We start from the raw sequence: 16,216 nt of genomic DNA on the forward strand, positions 1-16,216 counted from the left end.
CTCTGGTGGCCACTCTTCCCAGTTTTGTCATCAGCACACTTGCTGAGGGTACATTCTGCCCCACTATCCAAGTCATTACTGAAGATGTTGAACAGTATTGGCCCCTGGAGTATACCGCTAGTTACTGGCCCTCAGTTAGATTTCACCCCACTAATCACAACCTGCTCAAGCCAGTCATTCAGCCATTCATTTTTTTTATGTTTTCCTCATAGTGCAATTGTTTCTAAGCCAGTAAATATCTTTCCATGTGCAGCATGTATGTAAGCAAAGTCTTCTGATTAACAACTGACAATTAGTGGTAATAGTTATACTTGACAACACCTTCAGTAAAGCCACTGGGACCTTGTAACAATTCCGTGGAAGTCTGAGTGTAGATATAGTAGTTTTTGTTTACAGTTATTAAAAGTTTGTTGTTGCTAGAGATGGAAGGAATGATACTATATTGTAATCTTAAAATCTCAGACATAAGTCTTATTTTTCTGTACTTAGTATCTGTATGACAACATTTATATTTTTGTGTAGAATTCAGGTTAGCAGCTTCTCCTTAAAAGCAGTTTACTGTTAGTATACAAATAAAACAGTTTACTTCTGCAGATAGGTAGTGGCTGAGACACATTGCCAGCTTCCTGGTTTTACAGCTTCTTGTTCTGAAAGTTTCTTTACTGAAACCTAAAACCAAACCTACAAATGCCCACAAAAGTGGTGTTGTTCACGCAGGTAAGAATGCTACCTAGTGGAAGTATGAGCATGAATAGAAGTATGTGTATGTGAATACTGGGTTGGGGCTAGAGTTTTTGTGTTGTATTTACTGTAGTAGAAAATGCTTTCTAGTGCCTAGTACGCTTAAGGTATGAAGGAAAACAATAATTTGGGGATTTGGGTGTGGTGGTTGTTTTTTTTCGTTTGTTTTTTTGTTTTTTGTTCTTTTTTTAAAGTATGTCGATCGTAATAGGTGTTGAACTATTATTAAACTGTGCCTAAAGACTTTATTTTAAAATTTATAATATATATATATATATACAGCATTAACATGAATGAATTATGAGGTTTTGATCTCATTTAAAGTAGTTATAAAATTTTCATATACATGGAAAACCGTTTCAGGTTGAACCAGCAAAAGTACTTTTAAAAATCTCTTTTCTCTCATGAATATTAGAAATACCTGCAATCTTTAATTTTTTTAATTTCCTCTTTGTTTATTTTAGGAAGATGATCCTACTTATCCTGGTTATCTGATGTTCTCTCAATGACAAGCTGAATCAGGAACAACTGAAAGCTATTTCTGGAACCCTGGATATACAACTTAAATTTGTAGGAACCTTTCCAGAATGAAAACCACATACTGTTACCTTGATAATTGCAAAAGAATGAGAGAAAAGTTATGATGGCAAAAAACAAAGAGCCACGTCCCCCATCTTATGCTGTTAGTGTTGTTGGACTGTCTGGAACTGAAAAGGATAAAGGTAATTGTGGAGTTGGAAAGTCGTGTTTGTGCAATAGATTCGTTCGTTCAAAAGCAGATGAATATTATCCTGAGCATACCTCTGTGCTTAGCACAATTGACTTTGGAGGAAGAGTTGTTAACAATGATCACTTTTTGTACTGGGGTGACGTAACACAAAGTGGTGAGGATGGAATTGAGTGCAGAATTCATGTAATTGAACAGACTGAGTTCATTGATGATCAGACTTTCTTGCCTCATCGGAGTACGAATTTACAACCATATATAAAACGTGCAGCTGCCTCCAAACTGCAGTCAGCAGAAAAACTAATGTACATTTGCACAGATCAGCTAGGCTTGGAGCAAGACTTTGAGCAAAAGCAAATGCCTGAAGGGAAATTAAGCATAGATGGGTTTTTATTGTGCATTGACGTAAGCCAAGGATGCAATAGGAAGTTTGATGATCAACTTAAATTTGTGAATAATCTCTATATCCAGCTCTCAAAATCTAAAAAACCCATAATAATAGCAGCAACAAAATGCGATGAATGTGTGGATCATTATCTGCGAGAAGTTCAGGCTTTTGCTTCAAATAAGAAGAACCTTGTGGTAGTGGAAACATCGGCAAGATTCAATGTCAACGTTGAAACATGTTTTACTGCACTGGTACAGATGATGGATAAAACTCGTGGTAAACCTAAAATAATCCCCTATCTGGATGCCTATAAAACTCAAAGACAGTTAGTTGTTACAGCAACAGATAAGTTTGAAAAACTTGTCCAAACTGTGAGAGACTATCATGCGACTTGGAAAACTGTTAGTAATAAACTGAAAAACCACCCTGATTATGAAGAATACATAAATTTGGAAGGAACAAAAAAGGCCAAAAATACGTTTTCAAAACACATAGAGCAGCTTAAACAGGAACACATTAGGAAAAGAAAAGAAGAATACATTAATGCATTGCCAAGAGCTCTTAATACTCTTCTGTCAAATCTTGATGAGATTGAACACTTGAGCTGGTCAGAAGCCTTGAAGTTAATGGAGAAAAGGCCTGACTTCCAGTCCTGTTTTGTAGTGCTTGAAAAAACACCCTGGGATGAAACTGACCATATAGATAAAGTGAATGACAGAAGGATTCCATTTGACCTTCTGACTACGCTAGAGGCAGAAAAAGTTTATCAAAACCATGTGCAGCATCTTATATCTGAAAAAAGGAGGGTTGAAATGAAGGAGAAATTCAAAAAAACGCTTGAGAAAATCCAGTTCATTTCACCTGGGCAGCCATGGGAAGAAGTTATATGTTTTGTGGTGGAGGATGAAGCATTCAAATACATCACTGATGCAGATAGCAAGGAAGTGTATGGTAGGCATCAGAGGGAGATTGTTGAAAAAGCCAAAGAGGAGTTTCAGGAAATGCTTTTTGAACATTCAGAACTGTTTTATGACCTGGATCTTAATGCAACGCCAAGTTCAGATAAAATGAGTGAAATTCATGCAGTTCTGAGTGAAGAACCTAGATACAAAGCTTTACAGAAACTTGCACCTGATAGAGAATCTCTTCTGCTTAAACACATAGGATTTGTTTATCACCCAACTAAAGAAACTTGTCTTAGTGGCCAAAACTGCACAGACATTAAAGTAGAACAGTTACTTGCCAACAGTCTTCTGCAGCTGGACCATGGCCGCTCGAATTTATACCATGATAGTGCCAACATTGATAAAGTCAATCTTTTCATTTTGGGCAAAGATGGCCTTGCACAAGAATTGGCAAATGAAATTCGGACACAATCCACTGATGATGAGTATGCGTTAGATGGAAAAATATATGAACTAGATCTTAGGCCAGTTGATGCAAAGTCCCCATACCTGTTGACTCAGCTGTGGACCTCAACCTTTAAACCACACGGTTGTTTCTGTGTGTTTAACTCTATTGAATCACTGAATTTTATTGGGGAGTGCATTGCAAAAATAAGGGCTGAAGCATCTCAGATAAGGAGAGACAAGTATATGGCTAATCTTCCATTTACATTAATACTGGCTAACCAGAGGGACAGTGTTAGCAAGAACCTACCTATTCTGAGACATCAGGGACAGCAGTTGGCCAACAAATTACAGTGTCCTTTTGTAGATGTGCCTGCTGGTACATATCCACGCAAATTTAATGAAACCCAAGTAAAACAAGCTCTGAGGGGAGTACTGGAAGCAGTTAAACACAATTTTGATGTTGTAAGTCCAGTTCCCACCATTAAAGATCTGTCAGAAGCGGACTTACGAATCGTCATGTGTGCCATGTGTGGTGATCCATTTAGTGTGGATCTTATTCTTTCACCCTTCCTTGACTCTCACTCTTGTAGTGCTGCTCAGGCTGGCCAAAATAATTCTTTGATGCTTGATAAAATAATAGGTGAAAAGAGACGTCGAATACAAATAACTATATTGTCGTATCATTCTTCGATTGGTGTAAGGAAAGATGAACTTGTTCATGGATATATACTGGTCTATTCTGCAAAGCGGAAGGCATCCATGGGAATGCTTCGGGCATTTCTTTCTGAAGTTCAGGATACGATTCCTGTCCAGTTAGTGGCTGTTACTGATAGCCAGGCAGACTTCTTTGAGAATGAAGCAATCAAGGAACTCATGACTGAAGGAGAACACATAGCAACAGAGATTACTGCTAAGTTTACAGCTTTATATTCATTATCTCAGTATCATCGTCAAACTGAGGTTTTCACGTTGTTCTTCAGTGATGTGTTAGAGAAGAAAAACATGATTGAAAGTTCTTATATGTCAGACAGCACAAGGGAAACAACGCATACAAGTGAAGATGTTTTTCCAAGATCTCCCAGAGGAAGTTCCCTTGACTATAATTATCCAGACTCAGAGGATGATACTGAAGGACCACCACCTTACAGTCCAATTGGTGATGATGTAAGGTTACTCCCAGCACCTAGTGACCGTTCAAAGTACCGACTGGATTTGGAAGGAAATGAGTATCCTATTCACAGTACACCACTCAATTGTCATGACCATGAACGCAACCATAAAGTGCCTCCTCCAATAAAACCGAAACCACTTGTTCCAAGAACAAATGTGAAAAAACTAGATCCTAACCTTCTGAAAACAATTGAGGCAGGTATTGGCAAAAACCCCAGGAAACAACCTTCTCGAGTGCCTGCAGCACCACCAGAAGATATAGACCAATCTGACAATTATGCTGAACCTATTGACACTATTTTCAAACATAAAGGCTTTGCAGATGAAATCTACGCGGTTCCAGATGATAGTCAGAATCGTATTATTAAAGTTCGAAACTCAATTGTTATAAATACCCAAGGTGAGGAAGAAAATGGGTTTTCTGATAGAATATCCAAAAATCATGGGGAAAGACGGCCTTCAAAATACAAATACAAGTCTAAGACTTTGTTCAGCAAAGCTAAGTCTTACTATAGAAGAACACATTCGGATGCAAGTGATGATGAGGCTTTCACCACTTCTAAAACTAAAAGAAAAGGAAGGCATCGTGGAAGTGAAGAAGACCCACTTCTTTCACCCGTTGAAACATGGAAGGGTGGTATAGATAACCCTGCTATTACATCAGATCAAGAATTGGATGATAAAAAAATGAAAAAGAAAACCCAGAAAGTAAAAGAAGATAAGAAGGTAAGTCAATTGATTTAAATTTTATTTACAACTTCTGGTGCATTGTAAGAAGGGAAGAGTCAAAATATGCAAGAGTTGCACTTTGTTTTGAAACAAGTGCTTTAAAATCTTGATGTAGCATTGTTTGATTTTTGTCCAACTTTCTACTTAACTTGCTCAGAACTAGCAAACCTGAGGGAATGAGATGGTTTGTCTACATAATCAGCTATTCAGTAAGTCACCTCTATATGTACATGTGCAATTTCCCTTCCATATGGGTAAGTGAAGGCAGAATTTGGTCCACAGATCCCTTTTTGTTAATCATAAAATCTTTATTTTTTTATTTTTATTAAAAGGTGCTTTATGAGTCCTTGGGTAGAACTGGTTCTTTCAGTTCTTGCAGTTCTGGCTGTTGGAATGAAGTTTTGGGCTGCTGAATGAAAGGGGTGGTTTCTTTTTAATTCTCAGTTGTCTACCTGTAACTTTTAGAACAAGAGCTTGAAAAGGGAACTTTGTATAGTGGTTTTACTGACTGTTGCATTTTCCTAGTGCGGACAAGCAAGTAATCAAGTTGAAAGCTGTGCTACCCATACAATTCTCTATTCAAACAAAATAAAGGGAACAAAATTGCCTGCCCAGTGTGGGTTTCTAAATAATAATGTGACATTCTACTTGAAAAATGTCTACGTTTTATTTTTATATTTATGCTTGATAGGTACTTATTTTTTGACTTAGTGTTTTAAAAATTATTATATCAAAGTAGTGTTGTGGTGTAGGTTCTGGATGCATACTCTTTACAGCTTAGATTTTAGTTTTAGGCTGGCAATCATTGTCTTGCATATAGTTTGTGTATAAGATTAAATCTGGAGTGTTCCTGTTTGGTTAGATATTTTATTTCTTGTTTCAAAATAATTTGACCTTTTTAATATTGTCTTCTGTAGCATTTTAAAAATGTCCCTTTAAGCTTAAATCTTGACAGTACTTGAATAGCATTTAGAAATTAGTTTTGTTCAAGTAGAGCATAGTTAAATTTAACTAATGGATTAAATTCTGTATTGCACTTCCTAGTATGCAGCTGTGATTTGAATTACACATGACTGATTTAAAGGGCACTAAATTTTCTTAAGGCTTACTCATAAACACAGATAATGATGTCCTGTGGGTATAAAATCTTATGGTTAAAAATACTTTAAAGTTGTTCTTTGAGGAAACTTAAATGTTTTTACAAAGAAGAATTTGTTTACTTTTGATTGAAATAATATTGCTAGTTAGAAATTGAATTTAGTATTTATTATCATCCTAGTGTCTAAGCTGTGTTGACAGAATCATGGAATGGTTTAGGTTGGAAGGGACCTTAAAGATGATCTAGTTCCAACCCCCCTGCCATGAGCAGGGACACCTTTCACTAGCCCAGGTTGCTCAAACCCTGTCCAACCTGGCTTAAACACTTCCAGAGAGGGGGCAGCCACAGCTTCTCTGGGCAACCTGTTCCAGTGCCTCACCTCAGAATCATCTAAGTTGGAAAAGACCTTGAAGATCATCTAGTCCAACCATTAACCTAACACTGATAGTTCCCAACTATACCATATCCCTCAGCACTATGTCAGTTTGACTCTTAGACACCTCCAGGGATGTGGACTCCACCACTGTCCTGGGCAGCCCAATCCAACGCCTAACAACCCGTTCTGTAAAGAAATGCTTCCTAATATCCAGTCTAAACCTTCCCTGGCACAACTTGAGGCCATTCCCTCTTGTCCTATTGTTTGTAATGGGTTCAAGAGGCTCATCCCCAGCTCTCTGCAACCTCCTTTCAGGGAGCTGTAGAGGGCGATGAGGTCTCCCCTCAGCCTCCTCTTCTCCAGACTAAACACCCCCAGTTCCCTCAGCCGCTCCTCGTACGACCTGTGCTCCAGACCCTGCACCAGCTCCGTTGCCCTTCTCTGGACACGCTCGAGTCATTCAATGTCCTTTTTGTAGTGAGGGGCCCAAAACTGAACACAGGAATCGAGGGGCGGCCTCACCAGTGCCGAGTACAGGGGTCAGATCCCTTCCCTGTCCCTGCTGGCCACGCTATTGCTGACACAAGCCAGGATGCCATTGGCCTTCTTGGCCACCTGGGCACACTGCTGGTTTGTGTTCAGCCAGCTGTCAATCAACACCCCCAGGTCCAGATTGGCGAACCATCCTCACAGTGAAGTTTCTTCCTTACATCTAATCTAAATCTACCCTCTTTCAGTTTAAAACCATCACCCCTTGTCCTATCACTAGACTCCCTGATTAAAAGTCCCTCTCTGTCTTGCCTGTAGGCCCCCTTTAAGTACTGGAAGGCTGCTATATGGTCTCCCCGGAGCCTTCTCTTCTCCAGGTTGAACAACCCCAACTCTCCCAGCCTGTCCCCACAGGGGAGGTGCTCCAGCCCCCTGATCATCTTCATGGCCTCCTCTGGACCTGCTTGAGCAGGTCCGTGTCCTTATGTTGGAGACTCCAGAGCCGCACACAGTACTGCAGGTGGGGGTCTCATGAGAGCAGAGTAGCAGTGGAGAATCCCCTCCCTTGCCCTGCTGGCCACACTTCTCTTGATGCAGCCCAGGACACAACTTTTTGGGCTGCGAGTGCATGTTGTTGGCTCATAGTCAGTTTTCCATCCACTACTTAGTGCAAGTCCTTCCCTGCAGGGCTGCTCTCAATCCACTCCTTGCCCAGCCTGTATTTGTGCTTGGGATTGCCCTGACCCATGTGCAGGACCTTGCACTTGGCCTTGTTGAACTTCAGGAAATTTGCACTGTCCCACCTCTCCAGCCTGTCCAGGTCCCTCTGGCAGACACATCCCTTCCCTCCAGCGTGTCGACCGCACCACACAGCTTGGGGTCATCGGCAAACCGCTGAGGGTGCACTCAGTCCCCCTGTCCGTGTCTCCAACAAAGATGTTGAACAAGTGCTGGTCCCAACACCGACCCCTGAGGAACGCCACTTGTCACTGCTCTCCACCTGGATATTGAGCTGTTGACCACAACTTTTTGAGTGTGACCACCCAGCCAATTCTTTATCCATTGAGTGGTCCATCCATCAAACCCATGTCTCTCCAATTTAGAGACAAGGATGTCACGTGGGACAGTGTCAGAAATTTTGCACAAGTCCAGGTAGCTGACATCAGTTGCTCTCCCCTTGTCTATCAATGCTATAACCCTGTTGTAGAAGGCCACCAAATTTGTCAGGCACAATTTGCCCTTAGTTGGCTGCTGCCAATCACCTCCTTATTTTACACGTGCCCTAGCATGGTTTCCAGGGTGATCCACTCCATGATCTCGCCGGGCACAGAGGTGAAACTGACTGGCCTGTAGTTCCCCGGGTCTTCCTTTTTTTTGCTTTTTAAAAATGGGGGTTATGCTTCCCCTTTTCCAGTCAGCAGGAATTTCTCTGGACTGCCACTCAAGTATGATGTATAGTGGCTTAGCCACTTTATCCACCAGATCCCTCAGCACCTGTAGATTCATCTCATCAGGTCCCAGAGTTCCTCCAAGTTGAATATTTGTTTAAGCTGTGTAGAGCTAGTATAATGGGGTCTTCTCTTCCTGGCATTGTGTCAGGAAACCCACTGATGTCTTTATAAAAGCCTCCGTTTCAGCTTTGGCCTGTTGAGAGGCAGCCTGAGTTGGAAGTTTCAGGCTGTTCTTAATTTTCGTAGTGGAGTTGTTTCAACTTTTGAAAGTTGTTTCAGGAGTTGTTTCAAGTTTTCTTTAATGTACTTTTTGCTTTTGTTGGGGTGGTTTTGTTTGGGTTTTTTTACTTGCAAATTGTGGTCCAGGGCTGATATTTTCAAATTAGTCAGAGAAAACTTTTAATAGAAGTACAAATTATTGTAATAATGGAGTAAGCAAATTTATCTTGATAGCTGAAATGCTTGCAAGAGTTCAGTATATCTAAGCATGTTGAGTGTTTAGTGCTTTTGATAAGTAGTGACTTCTCTGTGTTGACTTGCATTATGCTGAAGTGAGAGTAATTCTAGTTCATGTGATGAGTCATTCTAGTTTGTAATATACTCCTTTGGTTTTTGTGAGTGTTGATTTTCTACAAGAGAGATGCAGTTTTATTAGTTTTGAACTTACTGTGTTTTCCTGTGTTGTTTTAGATGAGTAGCTAGCAGTCTTTTAATTACAAAACCTCAAAAATATTCAAATAATATTTTCCTTGTTGAGTGTTATTTAGTCCATGTGAGGGATGTTAGTGCACTGCTATTTACAGATTATTTGCTGGATTTTTTGAGAGTTTTGACCCCTTGAATGTGGACGGGATAAATAAAACATTTGTACGCCTTTCTGAATATTTCTTAAAGTTCTTACTGGTACTGTTTCTAAATTGTTCAGCTGTATGTAAAGGGAACATTAGATAGGTGTGTAATTATTCATGCTATAATTATACTGATTCTGAAATACAGAAATCTTAGAACAAAATTAATTTGCTTGGAAAAACTCAACCTTTGAAGTCTGAGGTCCTCATTGTCAAAGATTACAGCTTGATCTTATTTATTTTTTTTATTTTTTAAATCATCTTTGTAGTATGTTGTTGCTTTTTAAAGACCAAATGGGATGTAACAGTCTTGATACTCTTTTCATCTTTCTGTTTGAGTGGTTTGAGATGTGGTGTTTCTGGGTGGATTTCTTCTACGGTATTGCAGACAGCTCCTGTGCACAGTCATTTGTGGTTTTTGGATGTCAGTTTTCAGTTATGCAAAGCAGATTTCAGCTAAAGACAGAATTTGCCTAGTCAGATTTTTACACTAGAATTTTTTTAAAAATTATGTTGGGGGGCGTTGGTTTGTTTTGGGTTTTCTGTTTTTTTTTTTTTTCCTCCCCGTTTATGACAATTACATTAAAGTTAAACACAATGAAAGTTTCTTAAAGTGATACTTGCTTACCCCTTAGAGGTACTGGAAAATGTTTTAAAGGCAGGCACAGAATAAGAAAGCATTTAAAAATAATGTGTTTCATGAAAAGGACATGACTTTGCTGTGAAGGATGCTCATTCTGTCCTGATGTTTTCAGACCCCAGTCTCCTAACTTACCAGGTGAAATCATACAAAGCTGTGGGCACTAGAAGAGTTATAGGGAGGCAGGAGATGGGTGTAGAGTGAGCATAGGATTCAGGTAAAAAATTGAAGGGAAGAAGAAAGAGCTATATGGGTAGGAAGGGAGAAGGGAGTTTTGGCAAACAATAGGAAAAACAACAGTACCTTTTTACAGCAGCCTGAAATTAACAGCTGTAGTTTGGTCTGCTAGCACATATGTACCAAACTTTTTAAAAAAATGTATTATGGGCACATGTTATTAAAGGCAGAAGTAAATACTTAGAATTGTGCGACTTGTTTCTATTCAGAAGCATAAATTAAAATGTTTTACTGTGGAAAGTATACCAATGACAAATCTGTGGTGAGCAGGTAAAGTTACTTGCAAGGTTCCCTAACTGCTTACTACCAAAGGAAATTAAACACTTTAAAACTGAGACCAGTTAAGTAAGTGTGCTTCTGTCTGAATTATTTGCCTGTTGTTGTCTCTAACACTGTTTGTTTCTATGTACTGGTAGTCAGAACTGGAAGAACCATCATTGAGCTCTGTTTTCAATTATCACAGAAATAATTAATCTGAAAGCTTTTATCCCATCATTCTCACTGTTTTGTAAAACTTCTCCAGAACTTCTGTTTCCTCTGGTGAGCAATCTTCCTGCAATTTTCAGTTTTCATCTTTTGCTGTAGTTATCTTCCTCCTGAAATGTTTTTTCCTTTTGTGATGTCACCTCTGAACAGGTGAAGAGAATATGGCTGCTTCTTGACCTGAGTTTTAGAAGATTAGAAAAGGTTTTGTAATTCCCTCAGAATTTATGCTCTTTAATGAGGATGACTGAATCTGTGTATAGTATTGCAAAGAATGTCATAGCAGCACATCATATAATCTTAATGTTTGTTGATCTGTACTAGAAATTACTACCTGACGCAATAATGTGATTGCACCCAAATTTTTCTTAGCTGCAGCTGTTGTCACTTTAGGAACCTTTGGCCTATTCTTGTCTTTGGTAATTTCCAGCTAATGACTTCCTATCGTGTAGTACAGGTGGTTTCTAGTATGTACACATTATAGTATATGCACACAAGTATAGTATGTACACATAGTACACATGCATTATAGTACATGCTACGTGCACATTTCAGTGCATGATATTTCCATTAGTCTGTGACTTTGTCCTTTTTGTTGTTGAGTATCATCCTGTCTCAGTAGTTTCCTATATGCCATTGTGAAATGCCTTACTGAAGTCCAGATTGGTAGCACCAATTTATCATTGTCATTTCTTTGCCTCTAGAAAAGAACACAAGTTTTCAGTGCAGACGTTTGAATCAGTCTAGCATACTCTTAACTTGTGATACACCCACCTTTATCCTGTTTCATGTTATTACCATGTTTCTTCATGTTCTGAAACATTTATTGTTGGCCTTGCATGTGCTGTTAAAAAGTGGATTGTTAAACTTTTTCTGATAAGGAAGTATAGGAAGAAAAGTGGAGAGAAGGAGAAAAAAGAACATAGATTGGCTTCAGAGTCATAGGACATTTTAGCCAATTTGATGTGGGGTTGTGTGTGCACACTGCTTGAAAGCTTTCAAGTGCATGTTGTGTGCCAGTATTTGTTAAGCTATGATGTGCTTCTCTGTAGAAGTTTCTCTTGTGAAAAAGCACCTAGTCCTCTCTGCTGTTAATACGCAAACTATCTCTCAGATTAAATACATTTTCCAGCATGAATTCTCCCCTATATCAACATGCTTTCTATGTTTGATTGTTTCCTTAGCAGTGCTCATGAACTTGGAGGAACTGAGCACAGTGTTCATATGCAGCTTTGCCAAGTTAGACTTCTCCAGCTGAGATGTGTTACTGTTTATCTCCATGTCTTTTTCAAAAATGCAAGTGGGAACTACAAGTAGATTGTTATCTCCATTCGAATCTTTAACACTGTAATACTAAGGTCTGGTGTGGAACATTACTGTGTGTTGGTACACATCAGTCTCCAGAAGCAGCAGCCTTGCAGACCATATTACAAATCAATTTTGTCTTTAGTTTAACTTCATGAACTTGGGAGATACGGAGCAACAGGAAGATGCAGAAAATTTCAGGACATGAAAGGGCAGTGAAGATTTCTAGAGGATAAGGGTCTTGGTGGAGGAAGCCTTCTTACGTCTCGGACAGGAGAAACCTCTTCATGTGTGTGCGATAACCCTGAAGCTGCAGCTGTCATGCAGTTTATGCACTGATACAAGGCCCAAGCCACAGTGCTCCTTGGCTTTTCATTGTTCTCACCATGCTTCTCATGTGTAAACAAGCTTGATATAGGTCTTTTAAAAAATATTTATTAATTATTATTGATTTATCTATTATTACTTCTACATTAAATCATTGCAAGTTATTTTTGACCCTTGCCTTAATTTAGTAATTCCCTGTACAGAAGGAAGCCTGCCTGATCTGGAAACCTGTAGCTATTCCATATTATTTATCTTTACTACAGAATTGATGAGTATTTAAAATTTACCCATATAATTTAGAGCTCTTATCTTTGTGAATATTTTGAGATATGTTGAGTATTTAATTTAGGCTGTATTTTTTTCCCCTCTTACATAGTTGTTTTAGTTTCTGTCCTCCCTAGTATATCAAGATCAGCAAATATCTTGAATAAATTTCTGCAAAGGGAAAGGCAGAGCCTTGTCTTGAAATAAATTCTGCATGTTTCTTGCCTTGTTATGGAAGAATTATTTTGTTAATACATTCACGAAAGTAGGAATAAGATTAGTATGAGTAACTTTCTTTTTTTTTCTGTGGAGGAAATTTTTTGAAGTACTTCTGAAAACAAATTCTAACTACAGACATCTTGTAAACAATATAGTAAATTAACTCACCAGTGATTGTTATTTGACATGCCATTGTTAAAGGTTATTAAATCTGAAAAAGTTCACTACTTGAGTTCTTTGACCAATTGTCAATAGTTTTATTATTCGAGGTCTGATTTTTTTTTTTTTTTTTTTTTTTGGTGACTGGAGTTTCCAGCTGTGTTGTTAAATTAAATCTGAAAAACAGTGCTTTAAAACTTTATGCCTTGTAACCTTGTTTGCAAATAACATTTGTTGCTTCTGAAGAAGATTGTAAATTAAGTTCTTTCCATTTTCCTTTATACCAAGATGATTATGAGATGTCTTTAAATTAATCTGAAAACTTGTCTCAGCATTTCAGCACTAAAAATCCACTAGCACCTAGATGAATTCTCACATATCTTACTCTGACTTGTTTTAGAACATGAGTAGTACAGGTTTGACATCTATTTTTCTATGCTTAAACTTATTTGCTCTCATTATAATTTCAAAATTTTATGAAATTTAATGTTGAAACTATTACCGAAATAGTGTCAGGAACTGTATAGCCATTTGTGTTGATCTCAGTTTTAATAAGACTATGGTAAATGTGAGAAATGGGAGATCAACTTATTTTCAGCTGTTCTTGTGTAAATTCAATGGTTGATTTAGCAAAGTACTGTCTACTTCAGACTGGAATGTGCAGTGAATTTTTTTTTCTCCTGTGGAGTATAGGAAATATCAAAATCTGTACTTTCAGGTTTCATCTGCTCAAATTTAACACTCTTAAAATGCATATTTGGAGCCATATGCCTTCTTGTACCTCTGTAGTTTAAAACTTAGTGTAGCAAGCTGGAACTCTAAAAATGGCAGAAGGCATGAGGGAAAGAAAGAGCATGTTAGGGACCATCATCTGCATTATTCATATGTCGTGTAGTTTCTGAAGAGCTAGCCATGAATTAGAGATTACAAATACTTTATTAAGCCTGTAAAATGAATGCTGTTCACGGTACGTGGTTTTATGAAGTATTTTAATAGTCCTGAAAATATTGACTTTGCCCTCTATGACCCTAGGGCTGACTGCAAATGAAGCAGGCAGAAAATTTCCTTTGTATTAAAAGTAGTAGTGAAGTGTGTGGGAGGTAGAGAAGTGGCTGAATTTCCCCTTTGATAAATAAATTATGATGGTAGTTCTGGTGGGATGGAAGTGAGAGAAAAAAAGGGGAGCCTATTTTTGACAGAGAGGACTTGGTAGAATAATCAGCCCATCCATAAGGGGTTTGATACATAGGTTTGGGTGTTTTTTTAGTTTTCTAAGTTAATTTTAAAAAGTTCTTTTTAAGTGCATTGTACTCTAAAGACTCACAGCTGGCTGAAGTCTCAGCCTCGTTTCTCTCTAGAAAATGAGTTCTGCTTAGCTGGTTCCCTGGTACTTACAGTCAAGAGAGTTAATGTTGAGTATACTTTAAATCTACATTTTCACAGTTTTATGCTTTTTATAATATTTCTAGTTTTGAAATTGAGAATTGGGGATACTGTGCTGTGCTAAAATACATGTTTTCTTGTTTACCTTGCCTTTTATTAAGAAGACTTCAGTTAATCTTTTGCAACACATGTTTCAGTGATTAAGCTACTGTAATTAAAGCAATATTGCAGGTAGATGCTTTTGATAACAGCAACACAAGGCAAGTTTGGGATTTTCAGAGTTAGTGCTTTCCTGCCAAAATATGTATGGATCAGCTGGAGGTTTGGCATTAACCTCTGTTAAGGAATGAAGAGAAGTTGTCTTTGGCAAGAAGTGGTGAAACCCATGCCGGAAAGCTCAATGTTAGCTCAGCCATCAATTATAATTAAAACAGATTCATATGAAAACTGGGGGTTTCAAGTTTATGATGTTGTGCTTATGTTTTAATTACTAACATGAAACAATTTTGTGTGAAACAATGACCTAGGATTAACTAACAAAACTTTAGTACTGGTTCTTGTCTTCTCTGATTTGGTGCCTATTAGTCTTTTTGTATTAACCTTGCAGAAGAAGTGTTCAAAATTGTCTTTGCCCGTGTCTAGATTAGTGCTCACTGTGTGCAGCATTAGGTGACTGCCTATTGACAGAACTATTGAACTAAAAATACCTGTGGCAAAATCTTAATCTCTCTGCCAAAATCAAGGAATTCAGAAATTGCTCCCTTTTTTCTGTGCTATTTAACTAAATGAATAATCTAATGTTTAAAAATGCTTTTGTTAAAATATTTTTTCATTAGAGGACTTTTAAAAATTAATTGAACACAGAAAAAATTATGGTAGTCATTATCTTGACTAGCAGATTTTAAAGTTCCGTGCTGTGACTGATGGATCAGAAGAGCTACTCTTTTCTCAGAGTAGGGAGCAAGGCTTAAAAAAAAAAGCTTTCACTAAAGCTCACTTTTCTTAGACGTAAGACCTGTGGTTTTTTTCCTGAAGTCAGTTGATCTTCTGACAAAGATCATGTCTTTTGCACAGTAACGTGCCTTTTCATTCAGAAAAGGCTTAAGAATTCTAGACATGCAACTTAAATAAAGTGCGGAAGTCTCAAATGAGGAAATAAGATAGTGGTTTTTTAATACCTTAAAGTTGTATTGCTATTTTGCAGAAGTATTTTTTGTGAAGTGTTCTTTGCAGGAAGATTTGGTTTGCACTGTCACTGGAGAGTTTGCCCTACTCACGTGCCCCAAAAGAAAATGAAATCATAAAAGAGGTATTTTAATAAATATTGGACAGGAGAGAGACATGATACATAATGGGAAATAACAGATAAAATTATTATTGTAACTTTATCTGCCTTGTGGAATTCTAATTTCATGTTTATGGAATAGCCCTGCAATGATCGTCTCTTCTACTCTTGTAGATGAGTTTGAAAAGGACTTCATTTTCTTTATTCTTTAAATTCTTTAGACAAATTCTTACTTTTCAAATTGGAGATTAAACTGATTGTTTCAGGTCAATAACTGATCTAAGAAACCTTTCTGCTTTTTTATTAGTGTATAATGTCATACTTGATATTTCAGTCCCTTATAACCATTTTTCTAAATGCAGGGCAATTAGAAAAAAAGAATTCCTTATTCTGGCTTTGCAGATATATTTGATATTTCATACTATGTCCAGGTATTCTACACAGATAATATTAATTAGTATTTATCATAAAAATTTTGTAAAATCCTAGTAAATTCCATTAACCAGATTGCAATCCACTCACACCAACAAAATTTGTTTATATT

General features: G+C 37.7%; 1 protein-coding gene across 1 annotated transcript in view; it reads left to right on the plus strand.

Moving 5' to 3' along the window:
• The window catches only part of ARHGAP5 (Rho GTPase activating protein 5), a 53,258-nt gene that overhangs the window by 10,637 nt on the left and 26,405 nt on the right, over nt 1–16,216 (plus strand). Inside the window, exon 3 of the mRNA XM_074909860.1 lies at nt 1,206–5,104. Within this exon, the coding sequence (XP_074765961.1) occupies nt 1,382–5,104 (3,723 nt within the window). The 5' untranslated portion in view covers nt 1,206–1,381. The remainder of the gene's footprint in view (nt 1–1,205; nt 5,105–16,216) is intronic.

This window comes from Athene noctua, chromosome 6, assembly GCF_965140245.1.
Source record: "Athene noctua chromosome 6, bAthNoc1.hap1.1, whole genome shotgun sequence".
NCBI classification, from domain to species: Eukaryota; Metazoa; Chordata; class Aves; order Strigiformes; family Strigidae; genus Athene; species Athene noctua.